At 40.7% G+C, this 21,830-nt stretch overlaps 2 protein-coding genes across 4 annotated transcripts in view; one reads left to right on the forward strand and one right to left on the reverse strand.

Moving 5' to 3' along the window:
• Positions 1-6,201, reverse strand: part of ESF1 (ESF1 nucleolar pre-rRNA processing protein) — a 387,155-nt gene extending 380,954 nt beyond the window's left edge. The window contains exon 1 of one of the 3 annotated variants that reach the window (XM_085612700.1): positions 5,929-6,201. The gene's annotated coding sequence lies outside the window, so the exon portion shown is untranslated. The remainder of the gene's footprint in view (positions 1-5,928) is intronic. The other 2 variants (XM_085612701.1, XM_085612699.1) reach the window with 2 other exon arrangements.
• Positions 6,202-6,213: 12 nt separating this feature from the next.
• Positions 6,214-21,830, forward strand: part of NDUFAF5 (NADH:ubiquinone oxidoreductase complex assembly factor 5) — a 111,469-nt gene continuing 95,852 nt past the window's right edge. The window contains exon 1 of the mRNA XM_085612702.1: positions 6,214-7,269. Within this exon, the coding sequence (XP_085468828.1) occupies positions 6,847-7,269 (423 nt within the window). The 5' untranslated portion in view covers positions 6,214-6,846. The remainder of the gene's footprint in view (positions 7,270-21,830) is intronic.

Consider the following 21,830-nt stretch of genomic DNA (forward strand, 5'->3'; position numbering starts at 1 on the left):
TGGGCAAGTACCCTATAAATATTCAGGGAAAATTAATACATGCCCAGGAAAATATGACCCCAACTGGGCTGTCAAGTATGACTAACATGGCCATCCCTAATATAGTGCCTAGGGGTAGCACTTCTGGTTCCCTCACTTCTGGAAACAACATCGATACGGGTGCCCAAAATGCATCCTCTGAATTAATCAACTCGGTGGGAGAGGAAAAAAGACATAAAAACAGACTAGGGGACATTCACAGGGATTCGAGGCCACCCCAGGAACCTCAAGCTCATAATTGCCTTGAATTGCCACCTGAAGCCACACCGTATGTGGTAATTCTGACCAACGTTCCAGTATTAAGGTAATTGGAACAAGAATCTTGGCTAGAACTCCGCAATAAATCCCTCCATTGGCTAGGAAAGCATACTGGCCTTATGGATGTGCTATTTAAGCATTTTAAAATGGTAAGACGGGTTCCATGGGTGGGCAAAGAAAGAAAAGAGCTACAGGGCGATTGTGTCGTCTTGACGTTTAGTGATCCGAGACTAGTGTACGCAATATTAAATAGGCTAGAAAACATCTTCTCCATTAATAGTGCAATCAAGGCGTACCCACTGGGAGCCTTTTACCCACCATTCCCAGGCTCACATAGCCTAACTGGAAAATATTCATATATGGGCCCCGATACCAGAAGACGCATAGGGGACCCCTACAAGGGACATCTGGGTGGTGCGGGTATCCCACTCTACAATCGATTTGAACCCCTAACAGGAATGGAAGAACTAGATTGACCCCTTGTTATGACAGAGAGGGAAGAGATTCAAGGGAAAATGGCCATGACTGTGAAAAGGGGGAGACGTGCATCTAACATGGGACCTAAAACTAACTGTATGAATATAGTGGATCACTCCCCGATTAAAAATATAACTATTGTAGTGGACAGATGTATAGCTCCTATAAAAAGCCTAAACATAAATGGCCAAATCGATCTCACTACTTCATCTACCCAAAGGATAAAGGGAAGAGAAGTGTGCAGCCAAAAACCTGGAAATATTTGCAAAATACTAACTTGGAATATCGCTGGCCTAGCAACTAAAGTTAAAGACCCCAGTGGCTAACCTATATTAATGATTATGCCATTGTCTCCCTACAGGAAACATGGGCGATAGAGGAGATGCATATTATTGGTTATCAAACTTTTAATATACCCGCGTGCACTAGCAATCAAGGGCGCAACAAAGGAGGATTATGTACTTATGTATCCAACTCGGCCGGTGCCTCCCATATGAAAGTTAGAGAAGTTAGCGTGTATTATCAAATCCTGTCGTTGAAGTTATGCGGGCAAAGGGACGTAGGTCTAATAAATTTATATAATAATGTTCCTAAAGTGCAACAGATGAATGTCCTATCAAACCTAGCCACTTCCCTAAAAAACCTTGAAGAAAATTTGAAGGGAGACATGTACACCATTTGGTTAGGTGATTTTAATTGCTCGTTGTGCCAGTTAAGTGAACAGGGTATCTGTGGGCTGGGTAATGAACACAAAGATGCACGCTCACATTTTTCTCACACTTTTTTGGGAGACCTGCTGAATGATATTGCTTTCCAATTTGATCTTGGATATGCAAATGAATCATGTTTGACTCCTACCTTGTTTCAACCAACATACAATGGAAGGGGATGTAATTCGATTATCGATTTCGTTTTAATATCCAACAGGTACTCCCGCAATGTACTCTCCTGCAAGACTCTTGATCTCCTCATGAGTGACCATTATCCTATTTGCCTAGACCTTGCACTAAATGGGCAGGTGAAAAAAAATGATAGGAATCCATTATATAATAGTGATATATATCTTTCCAGTACGACTGGATATACGCTAAACTGGACAACAGTGGATCCCGGGGCATTTCTCCAAGGCCTGATTAATAATAGCAGAGAGGACATAGCGATATGCCTGTCACAGGACAGGGAGGATAAAGATATAATCAATGCTTTCCTCAATATCTCAGATGAGGCCAGGAAGTTGCTAACAAGAAAAAAACGACATGGTCAACAAACTCCCCTGGGCTGGTTTGACAAACAATGTACAAAGGCTTATACCCATTTAAAAAAGGCCTTACATAATACACCGAGGTGCAGGGATCAAATAAGGCAGGCAAGATCTTTATACCAGCTGGTGCAAAAAATGCGTAGGGCAACATTAAAAAAGGAAGCATGGGCAGCCTTACACGAGGCCTGTACAAATAAAGATAACACTGGCTTCTGGAGAGCGGTTAATGCCCCTTTCTTTAATAACAGAGAGACAGATATTATAGACATGGCCATCAGTGGTGATATGTGGGTAGACTTCTTCTCAGGACTTTACAGGGATGAGCTTATAGCTGATAAAATGATAGATACAGTCCCACCTAGAGTGGATTAAAATACTGATCGTTGGCCATTCTCTTTAAAGATCAATATTACACTTGAGGAAGTCACTAAGGCTATAACTGATAGCGCTTCTAGAAAAGCACCAGGACCGGATGGCATCCCGGTGGATGCCTACAAATCCAATATACGCTTGTGGGCTCCACTTTTAACAAACGTATTAATTAGCTGTACCCGCCATGGGCTAATCCCCACCTGGGCCGATGCCATCGTGATACCCATATTTAAGAAAGGGAACAGAAATGAGCCGAAGTGCTATCTCCCGATATCCCTATTGGATGCCTTTATGAAGATAGCAGGCAGGGTTGGAGATTTGGGTCCAAGACACAGGTGTCTTATCAGCATTTCAATATGGTTTTCGACCAGGCTTAGGGACCATTGAACAGGGACTTAATTTGTCCCTGATAATTGATAAATATACCAAAGCGAAGAAGGGTAAACTTTTTCTCACTTTCGTGGACTTAAGTTCCGCTTTTGATTGCGTTAAACATGCCATGCTGTGGGACACTCTTAAACATCTGGAGTTGGACCCTTCCTTGCTGTCGTTCATAAGGGAACTATATAGTGGGGCAGGCGCAAGGGTGCGGTTCGGGAATCAGGGCGAATGCTCAACTAGGTTCCCCATAAAAAGAGGGGTAGGACAGGGGTGCATTCTTGCCCCCCTACTCTTCTCCCTCTACATAAACAATCTGGGACAGCACTTGAGTGAATTCCAGCATGACCATCGAACTATCAAGGGCACTCCCGTTCCCATCCTATTATACGCAGATGATGCGGTTATCATGTCACGGACACAGCTGGGCTTGCAAAAATCGGTCTCAAATTTTGTAACTTATATGTCCGAGCGGGGTTTTAAAGTTAACATCACCAAGACATTTACCATGAGCTGTGGGAGAAAATCGAGAACATGCAATGTTTTTAATCGACGGTAAAAAAACTCTCTAGTACAGATAAATTTTCATATCTAGGCCTAACTGTGGATAGGAGGGGCTCCTGGGTAGCAGCTACTAACAGAAAGCTGGCTATGATGAGAGCTATAGGAGCTGTCATCAACTTTGCAAAAAAAAACTAGGCGGGAGACCTGTCCCAGAGTTGTTGGTCATTTATAAATCTAAATGCATTTCAATAGGCACATATGGGGCAGGCATATGGAGCATTGAAAGTGTGGACCACATACAACGCTGTGAAAACTCTTTCATGCGTTATCTATTGGCGGTCCCTAGCTCGACAGCCACTTATTCTTGTCATAGGGAACTCGGCCTAGCATACATTTCCGACACTATAAAGATTACCCCTCTTCTTTTATGGCACAAGATATGGGTATCGGTCGAGACGAGCTTTAATAGGGATGTGATAATGGATTGCTTTAAGCTGAACGGGGTGGCAAAATTACCATGGATTAGTTATATAAAGAACATGACACAGGCCATAGGCCACCCTGAATATTTTTATAATCCTAGTAGCTTGGAATCCGTCCCTAGGAAATCCCTCAAGACACACTGCCAGAAATATCTAAAGAATAAACGCTGGCTCTTGGAGAGAAAGAAGAAATCGGTTATGGCAAATCATCTGATGTGCACCTGTATAGGCCTACAACCTTACCTAATAGCGGTACAAAGTAGCTTTTCTCGCAAGCTCCTGGCCCGTTTTCGCAGTGGGTCTTTTTTTAGGATGGTTACTTTCCCTGATATTAACGATTGGTCTAAACACCATCCTATAGGCCCCTGTGACGACACTTCCACCTTGACTACAATGCATTGTACTTTATTTTGTAAATATTATGTTGTACCAAGAAATATATTTTTATTGCCCATACTTGGAAGTTGGAAGCTAAAACAATGCAGAATAGCCTTCCTAAGACTTCAGATGCTAGAAATTGAATTTATTATTGTGGCTATCGCCTCCTTTTTTTAAAACTATTATAAGGTTTCGGAACACCATGTGAAAAGAAAAAAAAACTGTGAATACCTGGCGTTCCTACAACCTTTTGTGTATATATATGAAATATATCATGCATTCTTGTTTTTATAATTAACTGTATCCTTATCATCGTGCTGAGTATATTTGAATCTGGAGAACTGTATTTGTGACTAATGTGTTTTTATACTGTGCTTTTATGATTTTAGGATATAAAATCGAATAAAGCTATTTTTGATTTGATTTGATGTAACCAAAATATTTTTACTACACGTTTGGTACAATGAGGTGCTGTGGTAAAAGTAGGACAATAAGTCAAAATGAAGACACTCCATAGAAAGTGTTCTACAATCGATGTAATGTGGCGGAAGTTACAAAGACTTCTGCATGTCTGAGTGACAGGAAATGTTAGTTATTAAGTTGGGTAGCGTCCAACTTGTGAGAGCGCTCAGGTAAACCGCTGATAACATTGGTTGATACAAAGTCAGCAAGAAGTATCCCCCGGGGTGAAGTTATAAAGGAAGTACCAATGTGCTCTAAAAGAGTAATACAATCTCCAAAAGCTTTAATGATTATATTTGTGAATAGCAATTTAACTTGTAATGGATGGTGAACAGCAAGCTGATTTGTAATGGTTAGAAAGGTATTGATATTAGGGCTTGGATTCTATCCAGTTAAGTTTTTCACTGTATTAGATTTTGAATGTATATGCAGTTGTAATTTTTCTTTTACCTACTTATCTTTGAGGAAGTTGATCATTAAGTCTTAACCTTGTTTGCCCACATACCTTTGGTTATATGTGTTTGTTACGTTATATTTCGACTAAAGTTTGATTAACCATGGGGAGCGGAGGGATGTTGTAGTTAGTGTATGGTACGTTAAGGTATCCGGCATACATTCTAGGGATTGACGTGTGTTGGTGTAGAATGTTTATAGGCCGTTTGAAGGGGGGGGGGGGGGATTTAGGTGCCCGAGTCGCTTTCAATAAACCGCTACTTACCGGATTTTGGTGTCCAACATCCCTTCACTACACATAACCCAACAGAAACATTCTTCCTTGAATGTACTTTTTTGTTTAGGTTTCCTAAGTTTTTGCTGACATTTTTAAATCGGCCAAGACAATAAAATCCAGGTCAGGCAGGTAAATTACTAGCTAGGTGGGAACTGTAAACATTCCATCAAAGTACGAAAACAACCTTACAGCTCCAACAATGTATGTATCTTCCTTTATATATTTGTATCCACCATATTTTCCCCAAAATTAAATGGATTTTTTAAACAACCGAGAAAATGCAGTTCCGATAATCGTTATCACAAACGTAAACACTGAAAATGCATGGGGAAGTACGCAGCTTGGATAATAAGCCTAGCTCGTAGATCGGCTGCTTCTGTCTGTTGACACCAGGGAACTTTACTTCAATTTACATTGCACTGGATGCTAAATGCTGTAAGGGACGGGGAGTGGCGACGAGACGCGCAACAGACGCTATCATGGAGGATAATTACATAGATGAGAAATACAGCCTCAGGTCGAGCCGAGAAGCAATAAGTGAAGCTGATGGACAAAAGGCGACGTGCAGCAGAAAATGACGTACTTACGATGAAAGTAAAAGATCGGATGGTTCTCGGGCAGATGGTGCGGCTTGAATGAATCCAAGTACAGTTTAGTCTGTGCCTACCTTTGTATCGTATACACACCAGAATATAATTCCTTCACTTGTGTCACTTTCTTCAGACCACCCCAAGGCTCGCACGCAGTCTCTATCTGACGGAAAGGCTTGACATCGTTCTAAACGCAGGATTTCTCGTTAAACTGTCAGCCAGTATGTAGCGCTTAGTATCCCATTCCCAGCACATGTTTTGTTGAAGGCCGCCTACTGGCGGAAGGAAGGCGTGGAGTGCAGCAGCTAAACACAGCGCTAGGGCCACGTGCGAACTTCCAAAAACACAGCCAATGAACACCCGACAACAACTGAAGCAGCCAATCCCATACACCCTTGCCTCCTTCTCGCAATGTTTGCGCCCACTTCATTGGCTGTGAGCCTTACGTGAACCTGCTCGCTGTCACCGTGTCCGTTAAAGGAGCATTAGAGGACATCGAATTGGGAACTCGTACACCGTTCTACTCGGGAAAATTATCCATCAAACAACATGGGCGCTTTATCACCCGAGAGAGGCTTATGGCACTCCAGCTAATAAATGAAAATGCGAGCAGTATTTCACTAACCAAAGCTAAATTGGCCACGGCATCACTCAGTAGGTACCCTGCCTGGTTTGAGCACGTAAATACCCAATAGATTACTTTAGCAGTCACCGACAGAGTTCTTTGTCACGGCATCGTCCAACAAACCACCGCTAGCAATTATTTTATTAATATCAAAGGGACTCCTCCATTGATACCACCCAGCAGTGCGCTTCATACCTGAGTTTGCCAATGGTTTAAGATGGATACGTAAAGTTCAGCCTGGAGTTGGAGCAAGCATAAGGTAAAGCAGGAGTCCATAGTATGCTTTGGCTATGAGTGCAGGAAATCTCTTCCGGGTCCTATATAGGAACTATGCACAACCTGCACGTTTTTCACCATGCGACATCGCCGACTGTCACATGGGCTACAGAGTACCCTTTCCTTACTCCTGTGGGATTCCACCACTCACACCCAGGCCACATGGACACCCTGCACCTCTTAAAAGCTGGAGGTTTGCTGTTAACTACCTCAAACCAGTCTCTTCTTGCTTTATGCTCACTCAGTTATCCCACTCTATGGTGGCGCCGTGGGGTCAAACAATAAACAATTTATACAGGAGTCATCCATCAGTACGAAGTTTCACTTCCCGTGCAGACGGTGTTCTCAATGTGTTTGATCGGAACATGAAGAGGAAACAGAAAAACTGGGCTGCTGCATTACCAAATGCTGAGCATTACAACTACCTAAAAGAAGAAGTAAGTTACAATTATTATACGTTCTAGGGCAAATTAACATTAGATCTTGTTTTAGACCTTCGCTAGGTATGGGCTTATATAATGTCAATGCCCAAACACGTTTAATGTTATGGGGTTAAAGTCACGGGAAAGGGAAATCCTGGTATCACGTATTTAGGCTCGAGACACTAATCTTAGTTATGTTGATTTATTAAATATCAAAGTAATCATTACAGTCAGCAAAATGTTAATCAAGATAATTAGTATAAAACAAATCTTAATACATGTGATGTGCCTTCAAAAATTAAACAAGCATTCTTTTACAAATCAAGCACTGACACAATCAGACATTTACAACTTAGTTATTTATGTAGACACATCTTTTTTCTGCAGTGCTTTTAAACGGTCATGGATCTCCGCCACACTCATTAACAGCAGTCTCCTCCATCAGCCATCTCATCTTCGTCTCACTGTTCCTGCAATTACAACTAGAATCTCTAACACAAAATAATAATTCACAAAACTTAAATGTTAGATAAAAACCTATTACAACTATTAATATTATTGTTAGTGAAGCAACAATCTTAGCTATTAAATCCTTGTACACCTCATTCATCCATGAACCTGCCTTTTCCCAAACTGCAGGCTCTCCTAATAGCTGAACTACTCTCACAATCATATTCAAATGGTTAATATATTTGTTAATATCCTCACTACTCTCTGGAATGTAAGTACAACACTGTGTTCTTACCACATGACCGACAACTACCTCTTTAGCCGAAAGCATATCTAAAGCTAATCTATTCTGAATAGCAATTGCTCTAATTGCAAACATCCCTGCATTAATCCTAGGTAAAGTTCCTGCTGTGTTATCTGCCAATTGCTCTACTAAATTTGATAATTCTCTAATCTTTGCATTGTTTAAAGCAGTACCTATAGGAGGAATTAAAACACCAAACACATCTAATACTTGTGACTTAAAGTTTCTCGCTTCACTCTTCCATGATGCACATCATTCTAACTATTCACCGGATCCTCCTCGGGAACACTAAGGCTAGATTACAAAACCTGTCCAACCTTGCAGAAGTGTAAAATAAGCATTTATTTTACATGTATGATAACTACTACTAAACATAATACAAACACCACCTAGCATATAAACCCATCTGTAATATATTTTTAAGTACACATAATATTCCCCACTATGGTTGGTCTATTGTACTTGTTATGCTTTATTTGTGTAATACACACACTCGTTTCGAGTTCTTTCCAAATTCTAAGGCTAATATGTATCAAATCTCGTTTCCGCTATACCTCTCAACGACTTTTCTTCTGATCTCATCCAGTTATATGCTCTAATAAATAATCGCGCTCAACTTCAGTCAACTTGCATACATTCTTTGTTTTTACTTCCACTAAACTAAAGGACTTATAAGTTTCAATCAATCAATAACTTTATTTCCTCTATAAGCCACAGAAGATTAAATACAACAATAAAACCATTTTAAGATATATCATTTAAAAGTGCGATAAAGTGAACTTTAGGATAGCCCATAACTCTTTGCTTTTAGGCAGGCCCCAGCAACAGGGGGGCTTCGTGCAAAACATTAAAAAAAAAAGATATCATCTCCTAGTCTTACCTTTTTCCTTCATTGCCAGCTAATCCCAAAACTGGGCAAGGAAATATACATTTTTATTTTTATTTTTTTTTAGGAAATTTGTTGAGCGCACAAATACCCAAGGGTGTCTCGGCGCTGAGTGTCCACTATGCTAATCCATGAGTAGTTATTGTTTAAACAGCCAGGTCTTTATCTGTTTACGGAAAGAAAGAAGGGAGGTACAGGTTTTGATGTGGCTTGGAAGACTGTTCCATAGTTTGATAGTGGTCACTATAAAGGACCTGTCTCCCCAGGAGACCTTCTTAGTCCTGGGAACCTGCATAAGACCGGCAGTAGAAGATCGGAGGGATCTGACAGGATTGTAGGGGCAGAGTGCGTCCTTTAAAAAGGCAGGGCCTTGAGAGTGAATTGCCTTATACGCAATGCAAACTGCTTTAAATTTGGTTCTTTTCTTCACTGGCAACCAATAAAGCTGTTCAATAGTGCCAGAGATGGAAGTATACTTGGGGGTAGCCGTGATCAATCTGGCCGCAGCATTCTGCACCAACTGTAGCTTTTTTAAATCTCCTTCCTGAGCATTGACCAGAAGCGCATTACAATAGTCTATGCGAGATATAACTAATGCACTGACCAAGGTTCTGGCCATGCTCATAGGAAGATAGGGTAGGAGTTTTTTGATCATTCGCATGGTGTAAAATGAGGATGATACTACCGCATTAACATGGTGCATAAGAGTGAGTTTAGTATCCAGTAAAACTCCCAAATTTCTTGCCTTAGTCACTGGGGAAGGGGGTGGTCCCAGAGCGGCCGGCCACCAAGTAGGTGACCAAGCTGGGGAGAGATTGCCAAACACCATCACCTCCGTTTTGTCGGAGTTAAGCTTCAAGCAATTTGTGGACATCCAATCACTTATTGCTAACATTCCCTGATTAAAATTGGACGCCACTTCATCTCCATTGTTATTAATGGCTAAGACAAACATAGGCTATACACTATAAAAAAATGATCAGACAATAAAGGTTAAGCTATATAAATACTCTAAAACGGTTCCTATATTCTACAAATAAGTAAAATGCGCTTGCAAGAGTATCCTGTTACTACCTGGTTATCATCCATACAAGGTTACTGTAATGTATACTGTTTGAAATGGTATGAAATGCTCGCAAATACTGTAATGCTGAGGTTTACGCTTGACATTATGCATGGTATACTACTGCAATTGTGTCTACCAAAGTACCCAACACAATGTATGGCTTGAGAAACCAAGAAAATCAATAAAGTGTGTTTAAAAAATAAATTCTACAAATAAGTATTACACATCCTACTTTCAATCTGTTACTATACACACCAATTTACAGATTACCGCTTTTCAGGTTTCCCTGGAAAGTACTTATCTTGTTCCTTGCTTTCCACTCACACGTCAGATAACGAGAGAGAGCAAAAACGATCAATCTGCTTGTATTGTGTCTCAGAATCCTGAGTGCTACTTTGTTTCCTAACTCCCAAATTTCGACAGAGCGGGAATATCCAACACCTTCTGTAATTTAAATAGGTTGGACAGAAAAAGATAATGTGCTCAATGGTTTCTTTTTGGTCCCCACATGAAGGGCACTCTAACTCATTAACCCGTGATTTGTGCTCCCACTTAGCAGTAAATGTCTGGAGAGGCAAGGTTCCATACCGGAATTGCATGTGCAGTCGCCTGGCTTGGGGGCGGGGGAATTCTATTTCATACAGAAAGTCCTCCTGCTTAAGAGTCATTAACTGTAAGAAAGGCATTTGTTAACGGACCATGGCTCAGCTCTGTGTGAAAACAATTGTCTGTATGTTGTCAGTATGTGGTCTTGAGTGAATTGGGAGTAGCACCTGTCTGGTCCGGGGCACTCCATAGATCTTCAAGATCAATCTCTGACAATATCCCCTTCACATGCTTTAGCCATGGAATTCTACTAGGCCACCCAGTGCTAGAATTTCCTCTAAACCCATGTTGGTCGGCTGATAACATCGGGGTAGCCCATATCCTCCCCCAGTAAAGAATGGGACGCAATGCAAGTCTGCCAGAGAGTACTCTAACCCCAAAGTCCAGCCTAAGATGAGAGGAGTGCCTACAGATATGCCCACCAACTGGCGCATTAAGGGATTTTCCACCACTACTAGTGAGGTTGTGTCCAGATGCCCCCCAGAGCTTGGCACCGTAGGCTGCTGACCCCAGGGCCTTAGTTCATAAACCTGTATCGCTGGCAGGATAGGTTGATACTGAGAGCTATGTGCCATCTTTTGATACCACCCACCACTTGCTCTACTTTTAATTGTCTCTGCATTATGTGAGCTTACCTCCATGTGCTCATTCAAAGTGAAGCCTAAATGTGCGCACTCGTTCCAATGGGTTCCCTAGTAGAGTGAGATGAGTCCTAGTCAAGCGCCCAGGGTTCAGAACCATGTACATTGTTTTGCTCACATTGATCTTCAGCCCCCTCAGGCAGAAACTGTCGAACTGGGCCAGCAGCTTCTGGAGTCCCATGGGTGTTTTGGAGATCAATAAGGTGTCATCAGCAAACATGAGGGCAGGTCATGTTTGCAAGTCTAGGCGCATCATTGTCACACTGATCCAGGAATTTGACAAGGTAATTGATGTTAAGTGTAAACAACGTGGGGGCCAGCATATAAACCCATCTATAATATAGTTTTTTTGTTGTTGTTTTTTTAATTCTTTTTATTAACATGCTCAGTATTCAACAAGTCAATTACGTATTAATTGAAGCATGCTACAAGTTGCATGTTTTCACCTTGGCGTTTCCTATTAGACATAGACATAAAACATCAGTCTCATCCCTCCCCCCCCACCCTTTCGTCATCCCGTATCTATTCGTTACCTGCCTGGTTATGTACGCCAGGGCCCCTATACTTTCTCCCATTTCTTCGGGCTCTATGATATAATTTTAAGTACACACAATATTCCCCACTCCGGTTGGTCCCAATCATTTGAGTTATTGAAGGATCTCGATATTATTGATACACCGTTAAGTGATCACAGAATCCTCTCCATCTCGATGAATGTAAAGCCCTCTAAATGTGATCAGTGGTCTCTGAATAGTGATCAGACAAATTTCGGTTCCAAATCAGGAAGGTGCTACTGGAACGCAAGGGCGTGTCGAAATTTGGAAGAAATGCTCGATGTAGCAATATCTGAGCTTCCTTCCTGGTATGGCTCTGAAATTGAAAATTTCTCTCTGTTCTTGAAGTCAGTGATAACAGGGGCAAAAAAGCTCAATAGGAAAAAGTCCTTTGGAATATTTACTAGCCCTCTGAGACTGCTTAACATAGAAATTAATAAATTAGTAAGGGCCCAATATTTAAATAGATCTGTTGCTATAGCACAAAAAATAACAATGTTAAAAAGGAAACGGAGAAGGCTATTAACCACATTACGCAAAGAAAAAGAGGATGCTATCTGGGTAAAAATAAGAGAAGCTGCTATTAACGGGGAAATGAGGCAATTTTGGTCCCTTATAGGTGAGGGGTGCGGACTGAGAACAAGCCCTTTACCCATCCCTATTGAGGAACAAATATGGAGGGATTTTGTCTCTAATCTTTATGCAAGCAATAATACGGTGACCTCGCAAGTACGGCCAAACGAAATGAGCTTGTCTTTAGAGCCATTTACAGAAAAGGACATAGACTTAGCTATTGGAGAAATGAGGCACTCCGGGGCTATGGGCCCGGATGAATTGCCCATTAATGTACTAAAACAGAACAGGGCTAAATGGAGTATGCTACTCTGTCCAATTTTCAATATTTGTTTATCTAGAGGTAAGGTTTTACCCTCTTGGAAGGGAAGTATCCTAGTACCATTGTTCAAAAAGGGAGATCGTTTATCCCCTCAGAATTACCGCCAGATTGCACTGTTGAATGCAATCGGCAAAGTTTTTACAAGATGTCTGCTCAAACGAATAAATGATTGGGTGGAGCATTTAAATATTCTTCCTCTCGAGCAGACAGGTTTCAGGAAAAACCACAGTCCCATGGACAACTTAACAGCCCTCCAGGTAATAACCGATAAATATATTGGAGCCAGAAAGGGGAGAGTCTATGCGGCATTCATAGATTTCTCCACGGCCTTTGATAAGGTCGACCGACAAGTACTGTGGAGAAAGCTACATGCCCTGGGAATGCCTCATAGACTCTTATGCTTGGTACAAGATTTGCACGATAACACGTGGTGCAGAGTGCTATTGGGGGGTGAAAGGGGCTTATCCCAGCTTATTCCATCGGCAAATGGCCTTAAACAGGGCTGTCTTTTAGCTCCTCTTTTGTTTTCCCTTTACGTTAGTGATCTCCCCCTTATCATATCTGCATGCGAAGGAATTGCCCCACGTCGGGGAGACAGATATATCTCTTGTTTAATGTATGCGGACGATATATTAATCCTAGACCTTACTCCAAAAGGCCTTAACAACCGTCTGCATTCATTATACGCATTCTCCGAAAACCATTTCCTGAAAATAAACATTTCCAAAAGTAAGGTAATGTGTATGGAGGGGCGAAAAAAACTGAAGTTGGAACACATTAGCTGGGAGCTGGGAGGCCAAAAACTAGAAAGAGTAAAATCATACGTATTTTTGGGTAAGGTTGTAAATAGCAACTTGAGCAACAAATCCCATATAGAAAATAGTTCCCGCAAGGCAAAGTCGCAGGGAAATGGGTTAAGAGCATTATACAAATCAACCGGTAAAAGACACTTTGGTTATTTGCTGGAGGCTTTCCGGGCAAAAGTCCCCCCAACTTTGCTTTACGGCATAGAACTCATCGACTTAGTCGAATGGGGTTTTTTGGACATTATCGAGGGTTCCCTCTTGAGAAGCTTAACTTCAGTTAATAATAGTTGCAGTGCAGCAGCCCTTCGTTTAGAATTCGGTCTAAGAAGTAGCTGGGCACAGGGTCTGGCAGGAGTCATTCGCTGGGTTATCTGTTTGGTCAAAGGAAAGCCAGCCACACTAAGATCCCTAATCACAAAAGAGTTGATGGGCCCACTAAAAGAGCATTCGATTCTTATAAAGAATTATAGGAAGGCCATTACACTCTTGGACTTAGAGGAAGCCACTCTTTTAGACCTTTCTATGCAACAATTAAAATTTACATTAAAACAAGCCACATGGAAGCTAAGCTACGAAAGGGGTCGTAACTTGATTGTACAAAAGAAGGGGGCCACTCAAGCTGTTGATTCCTATTTGTTTAAACAAATACAACCTTACGCCTCCTGGAATATACCCCACGGTTTGCGCCGTTTTTGGCTGCTTCTTAGGCAGGATCTCCTTCCACTGAATAAGTTGTTGGCCAAATGGCATGGTATATCTAATATATGTAACCTTTGCAATATCTCAGTCCAAGACTCTATACATGTCCTGCTAGTCTGTCCAGCATTAATGGCCCACCGTCGTCTGTGGGTAAAGCCTGTATGTATTCAGTTTGGTATTTTATCCGCAAGATCTCTGATAGATGCTATCTTCAGTCCCCCAAACGAAATTTTCTGTAACAGAATTTTTAACTTTTTCAAATGTTTTTTAGAATTGTATTAGATGAACGGTATGATAATCCGTACATTTTTTGCTAGAAAAAGTCGATTATATGTGGACTCATTTTTATTATATTTTGGCTGTTATTTTGTAATATGTGGATCTCCAAGGAGTTCCAAAATCATATTTAAATAAAATTAATTGTACTTGTTATGCTTTATGTGTATAATACACACACTCCTTTCATGTTTTTTCCAAAGTCTAAGGCTAAGATGTATTTGAGAATTTTTAATCACAGTATTTCAAATCATATCTCATTTCCTCTTTACCTCTCAACAACTTTTCTCCTGATCTCTTCCTGTTATATTCTCTAATAATCATGCTCAACTTCAGTAAACATGCATACATTATTTATGTTTTTACTTCCACTAAAGGACTTTAAAGTTTCAGTTGCTACAAAATTCTTAATATCAGAACATTATAATCTATATTTGCTTCTAAATAATATACTCCGCTCAAAGCAAATCAAAATGTTTTTTTTAATGGGGATAACAAAATAAAAATAAAGTGCATCATGGAGATGGAGGTTACTGATCGAACACCAGGCAGGAAATTAAATCATTAAAAACTGTCCGAATACGTAGTGATGATCTTGCAGTTTAAAACTCAGTAAGTACCTTTTGCTTTTCTTTGCATTTTAATGGCAGTGAGTATTATGTTGAAATACTTGCCAAAGCATGCCAGGTCAATCAGAATGCTAGTGGTCATGTAAAAGCCCAGAGCTTCTTTGCAAGTGAAAATTCCATGCTTTAAAAACATTGGTTTTAATAGTCTGTCGTGCAGTTAAACATTCTGGGCCATAGCTGAGCAGATGCAACATAGATTCTCCTGTAATTGCAGAACCTGCAGGTATCTATGCTAAATGATGATGACCAGTTAGAGTGGAATTCATTGATTGGGAGGACCATACATTTTACTTGGAGTATTCAGAGTCTGGTCACCCTACTTAAAGCTGCTTTTAGATATGGTTGCATTTTTATTCCTTCATGTGATATTACAATTGGACCAGCATTGGAAGTCGCTTGAATAGTGTCCAGATCAGCCTTCCTTGAAAGAGACGGGACCTGTTTCTTTAGAATGGATTTTACACCAGGGTAGAAGACTGCAGTAGAAGCTAAGGTTTCCATGTTTACATTTAGGTCTTTGGCTGCCGTTCTTAAGCACAGCGACCATGGGTTGTCCAGTTTGGCAAAGATTTCTTGTAAGGCCTACTTTTAAGTGTCTGGTTTGACTTTCGGGTTTGTATAGTAGTATTTGATGAAGGATGACTTGCATTCAAATTCCTGCCCAGTCAGATCAAACTCAAGATGTAGCAGCGAACAACAGGCGTATTTCGGAATGTGAAACATTCTTCTGTAGGATGTGTGCTGCAGTTTATTCAGTAGACTGGGGCATTTCCCTGGGTAGGCTTGATGACCATACAAGAGATTTGGTAAAAGTTTTGCATGGGAGAGGCCATATGACATCTGTAAATAAACCGAACTCAGACCTTCTGAAACAGAAGCAGGCACATTAGAACAAATGTAACAGTCAGACAAATTTATTATTTCTCTAAAATTCTTCAACAAATCTATATAAAAATTTCAAGTATTTGAAAAATATTCAACCTGAGGTATTGTATACACCAAGATGCCAATAAAGGCAGCTGAAATAAGAACTAAAGTAATAATAATATTAATACTTTATTTACAGTTCATTTTAACCATTCAATATAAAATCGCAACTGTACATATAAACATATAAATATCGATTCACTTTCACAATTAAAAGTTCCATTAAACTATCCCATACGAGGTAACGTGCAATTTAGTATCAATGGTATAGGTCTACAATGGACATGCTGTTCATTACCCAATTTGTTGCAAATTTTCAATGCATTTCGAGACTGTGAAGAATTCCCATTAAAATATCTCTACGTGAGGTAAACGGCAATTCAGTCTTGATGGTGCATGGCAGCATTAGGATTTCTATTTATTACCCCATTTTCTCCTCATTTTCAGTTCATTTCGAGCCAATATTCATAACTTTGTAAATCTGCTAATGACACAACACAATGAGACTGCATTAGAACATAACTATAATAATTAATTAGATAGCTATGCAAATCCTTACTTTTCTTGAAGGCATTTTTTTCTTTACGTTATCAATTCTATATGTTCACTTCTTCAAAGCAAAAATAGCAAAGTGCAGAATAACCCAAGTTTTCAAGAGTAGATTAAAGTAGTCCAACTCTATCAGAAGCAAACATTTCTAAAAGATAAAACTCAGTTTTTCAAAATTCAGGAAAACACCTAACTTTTTCTGTCAGGAAAATGTATTTATCATTTCATACTTTTTGTTATTTCACTTCACAATGTGTCTTATGACTCTTCAAACACAAATTGAAGCCCTCTCAAGTCAAAGTCTTTTTCATCCTGTTCAATCATTGCCTGATATTCCCATTGTTTGAAACTTTTTCGCTTGCCCATCTTCTTGTTAACACACTTTGTGCTCTCTTTTCTTCTGATGCTTCTCCAGTGTTTACATCAAATTCTTTACATGCACTGTTTTTTATTGCTTTGGTTGATTTTTCACTAACTTTTGAAGAATCTTTGTACTGCTTTGCTTCTTTCTCACACCTTTTATGCAGAAAGGCTTGAGGCAAGCTTTCATCTTTCTCAGTCAGTTTTGCTTGAATTGTTAGATTTTTATTTTTGTATTTCCTCTTTCTTGTTTGCCACTGTCTTCTTGTTTGCCTCTCCCCTTTGGATCCACTTATCGAACTTGACTTTGTCTTTGTGGTTGCACAGCATGTTTCATTGTCTCTTTATCAGCACCACTCGTTCTTCTTGTGTAACGTGTCAATTCAGTATGACAAACATCCACACTTCACAACCGTATTTGTCACCAAAATCACCTGGTGAGGTCCAGTCCAATGAAGCTTAAGACCATATTTTCACAAGTGCTTCTTTTTGGCACCAGAATACTTGGTTGCAGATTGTGATATTCTGTAACTGCAGAAGGTGTACCAAGTTGCACCCGATGAGAGCTGGAACATCCTGAATTGGGTAAACGCTTGCAGTAATCCAAGATCAATTCATCAGTAAAATTTATCAAAGCTGCTGACTTCATTCCGTAATCCCTTCATGGGGGACTCAAACCTGTTATTTTGTACTTGTCATGCGTAGTAACACCAGTGAAAGTGCATTTGGCCATTTAAGTGAAGTGGATGCACACACCTTCGCCATTGTTAGAAATGTTTTTTCTGTTTGGCTAGGGTATGCACCTAAGCCTGGCAGAATCCACCACTCTAGTCAGGATAAGGGGATTACACGTCTAAAATAACCCGTGCTCACCCCTTTGGTAGCTTGGCACAAGCAGTCAGACTTATCTCGGAGGCAGTGTGTAAAGCATTTGCTCATAACAAACAGTAATACAGTGAAAACACTGCAAAAGGACACTAGGCCAGATTTAGAAAAATATATAATATTTATCTTTGTAAAACAAGATCCAAAATGATTTTAGAAAAACATCGTCGGGGATACCACGGCCGTGGTGTGAGGCAGTGTGCAGTGCGTTACCCACAGGTCACAGTACAAGCAGCGGCTTGGAGACGTCGTCGGCAAGCCCAGAGTTGCGGCGGGAAGTGCAGCGGTGCCTTAAGGTCACGGAGCAGGTAGCGGCATATGGTTACCTTTTCTCCTTTGAAATGTCCAATTCCAGAAGCTGGTACACATAAGATGTTGAAGTCTTTAATTTCCCTGAGACTTCCAACAGGAGGCAAGCTCTACATCAAGCCCTTGGGGATACTAAGAATGCAGAAAAAGCAGTCCAGTCCTTTCCCTTCCCAAGACCGAAGAAAGCAAGCAGCAGGTTAACACAGCAAAGCACGCAGCAAAGTGGCAGTTCCTCCTGACTGCTTTTCCAGCCCTTCTTCCTGGCAGGTTCCTTAGTTCAATAGTAATCTAAAGTTCTGGGGTCAGGGCCCCAATATTTTACCACATTTTCCTTTGAAATTGGTAAAATCAAAGTACCTCTGGCAAACATAAACTCGTTCAGCTTGGCTCAGGCCAGGTTCACCACAGGAGGTAGAGACAGCTTTGTGAGAGGCAGCCATAGTCAATTCAGGTGAAAGCAGTAACTCCTTCCACTACTCTAAATGCAGCCGGGTCTATTCAGCCTGGCTGTGAGCCACTCAGGAAAGGCAGGGCAGTCCTCAACCCCCGTGTCTGTCTACTGTGAATGCACACCCCTGCTCCTGTCAATCTAAACCAAGAAAGGGAATATCCAAAAGGCAGAGGCACACTGGTTGATTAAGCAAGAAAATGCCCACTTTCCAAAAGTGACATTTTCAAACACATAATGTAAAACTCATCTTTACTAAAAGAACTATCTGTAAATTCTGAGTTCAAGAAGCCTAAACTCCATTTCTCAATTTTGTCCCAATGGAAAGTTATGCTTGTAAGATGTTACAATGCAACTCCACTCCCATGTTAGCCTATGGGACAGATAGCCTTGCAATAGTGAAAAACAAAATGCACAGTATTTCACTGTCAGGACATTTAATGAACACCAATGCATGTCCTACTTTTCCCTCACACTGTACCCTTCCCACAGGGGTACCTTGGGCCTACCTCAGGGGTGTTTTAGATGTGAGAAAATCTCAAATCTGGCTTTTCACTGTCTTAAATGTGGATGTATGTTCTTTTTTATGAGTAATGGAAATATACCACTTTTCTCTTATGATTTAATTTTAAATTCTGCATTGGGATCCTTTGTCTGAATAAAGACACCATTCATGTGCAATAAATCAAACAATGCATTTTGCAAATAGGTCACAACCTAAGAAATTTACTTGTCAAGATTCGCTAAGCATAAATTAATGTTTCTTCATTGGTGTGCCTATTTTTACAGGAACATTTGTTTACAATATATTAACTACTTGTTTATTTGAAATACTTAATACCTGGACTTCTTTTCCCTAGAGGGTTAGTTAAGGAACTTCCACTGGTCTAACTGTGCGACAGGTAGCACCTGTATCAACCAAAAATGATACAATATGGCCAATACACTTCTCTTTCTATAAGTGGGCCATTCTGGTCTACTGTGAGAATTGAACCAATTATACGGTCCTCTTCATCCCTAAGGCACCATCATTATGCCATACTCACTTATTGTGGAACTCTGAGAGTAGTTGAAAATTGTGGAAATTCTGTGGAAATCCTACTGTGCTGTTCTGCATTCGAGGTTATAGAACTGGAGCTGAAGGTGTTGTTCCATTAAACATCCTTGTAATTTGCATTTTCTGCGCAGGTTTATATAGGGTTGGGACCATTGACTTTCTCATCCCAGTCAGTGCAATGTGAATTCTATTCTGCTGCATAGGATTCGTTTGAGACACCATTTGTGTTCCATTAGCATATTGTTTTACATTAAATCTACAATTTCTGTACCAGTGCCCACAAATTTGACAAGCATCAAATCTCATCTGACCATTATTAGCTTTGATAATAAAACCTCTTCACCTTTCTACCCGCCTCGATGTGCCCTGAAACTGCTCACTATTTCCCTATCAAACTAATCCTTCTCTTTCTTGCTGAAAGAATTCAGTCTGTGCCATCGTCTGATTCTCTTTTGTCACTATCTTTTCTGCGTTAAAATCACTGCAATATTTTGCGTATGCCAAGATTTCATCAAGCGACTTTGCTTATTAAATCATCACATTCTGTTTAAGCTGCAAACTCAGTTGAGGATGCAAACTCAACACAAAAGCCAAAACAAATTCCAAAGCACCACTATTCATTGTATTGTCCATTCCACTACACTGAATATAAATCTGCATCAATCTCTTATATGTATGCATGTGCTGACACCTCTCCATGTTGTGGTGGTTTTCTGATCTTTGACCAATGAACATGTGTTCTGCTTGGGTTTTCGGATCAGATAGAACCCGCTCAACAGAGCCTCTCTAACCCAGCCAGAACGTTACCCCCTCCCTAGGGTCTATTCACACCTAAGAAACCACATATATACATACCACCTAAGGACAGGGAATTCCTACTCATATATATATTCACTGAAAAAACCATAGGTTTCACACATGTTATAGTTAGCTGGATATTTTACTCGTAAAAAACCATTGAAATTGCCCCGTTATAGTTAGTTCAGCTAACTATAACTCGCGCGCCCGCAATGCACTGCTGATGACGTCACATATTACATCACTCATGACATGGTCAGTGACATCACTCATGACATCACTGATGACATCACTGATGACCTCACTGATGACATCATCCTTGTGATAGAGTGGCAGACCTCCTCTCACCCTAATATAACCTTTGATACACACATACAAAAATAGAGACTAAAATTTACAAACGAATTGACATACCAATACCAGTAACAACAACCTCTTCAGTAATTCTAAGATCCACATACACATCCATTCATTCACCAACTGTTCAATACAGTCACTCATACATGTACTCACTCATCATATGTACTCATACACCTATACATCCTGTCACACAATGCCACTCATCCATAGAGTTACTTACACACCTAGTCACTCATGCTAATAAAGAATCAAACATCCATTTACTTGCATATACAGTTATACACACACCACCACACTTACTTCTACAGAAACTTACACATACTTAGGGCCTCATGTAGGTAAATAAATTTTACCGTTTCTTAAATACCGAGCCGTACCGAATCGGTAAATTAGAATCGGTAAGTTCTATGTAGGTAAAAATTCGGTAACAGTTACCGATTCGGTAACATTCGGTAATCACGAATCGGAATTCACCGAATCGGTAAATACCGAGGTGGTATTTACCGAATCGGAAAATACCGAGGTGGTATTTACCGAATCGGAAAATACCGAGGTGGTATTTACCGAATCGGAAAATACCGAATCGGTATGTACGGAATCGGTAAATAAAATCACATGACTTGACGAAACAGCTAATCCTGTGCAACCACAGCCCACCCAACCAGGAAGTGGCCACACCCAGGCAGGTGTACATAATTAGCCGACCCTGGAGAGGCTTGGAGTGCAGAGGAGAGGCAGGGAGCCGGTGCCTGTGCGAGCGGGAAAACGAACATCATGTCCAGCCAGAGAACACAGAGAGACGGAGGGGAAAGGAGGAGGAAGCTGAAATTTAGCCCCAAGGAACTCCAGGTGCTGGTGGAGGAGGTGGTGAAGCAGCACCAGAAGCTGTTTGGAAGGCAATCCCTGCAAGTGCCTGAGGCTGAAAAGCGCAACATATGGCTGGCCATCCAGGCCCATGTGAATGCTGTGGGAGTGACCCACAGGGACATAGAGGTCCTAAAGAAGCGCTGGTATGACCTGAGGATTGTAACCAAGAGGAAGATGGGCGACATCCAGAAGGAGGCCAGCCAG

The sequence above is a fragment of the Triturus cristatus genome, chromosome 6, assembly GCF_964204655.1.
Source record: "Triturus cristatus chromosome 6, aTriCri1.1, whole genome shotgun sequence".
In the NCBI taxonomy this organism is placed as follows: domain Eukaryota; kingdom Metazoa; phylum Chordata; class Amphibia; order Caudata; family Salamandridae; genus Triturus; species Triturus cristatus.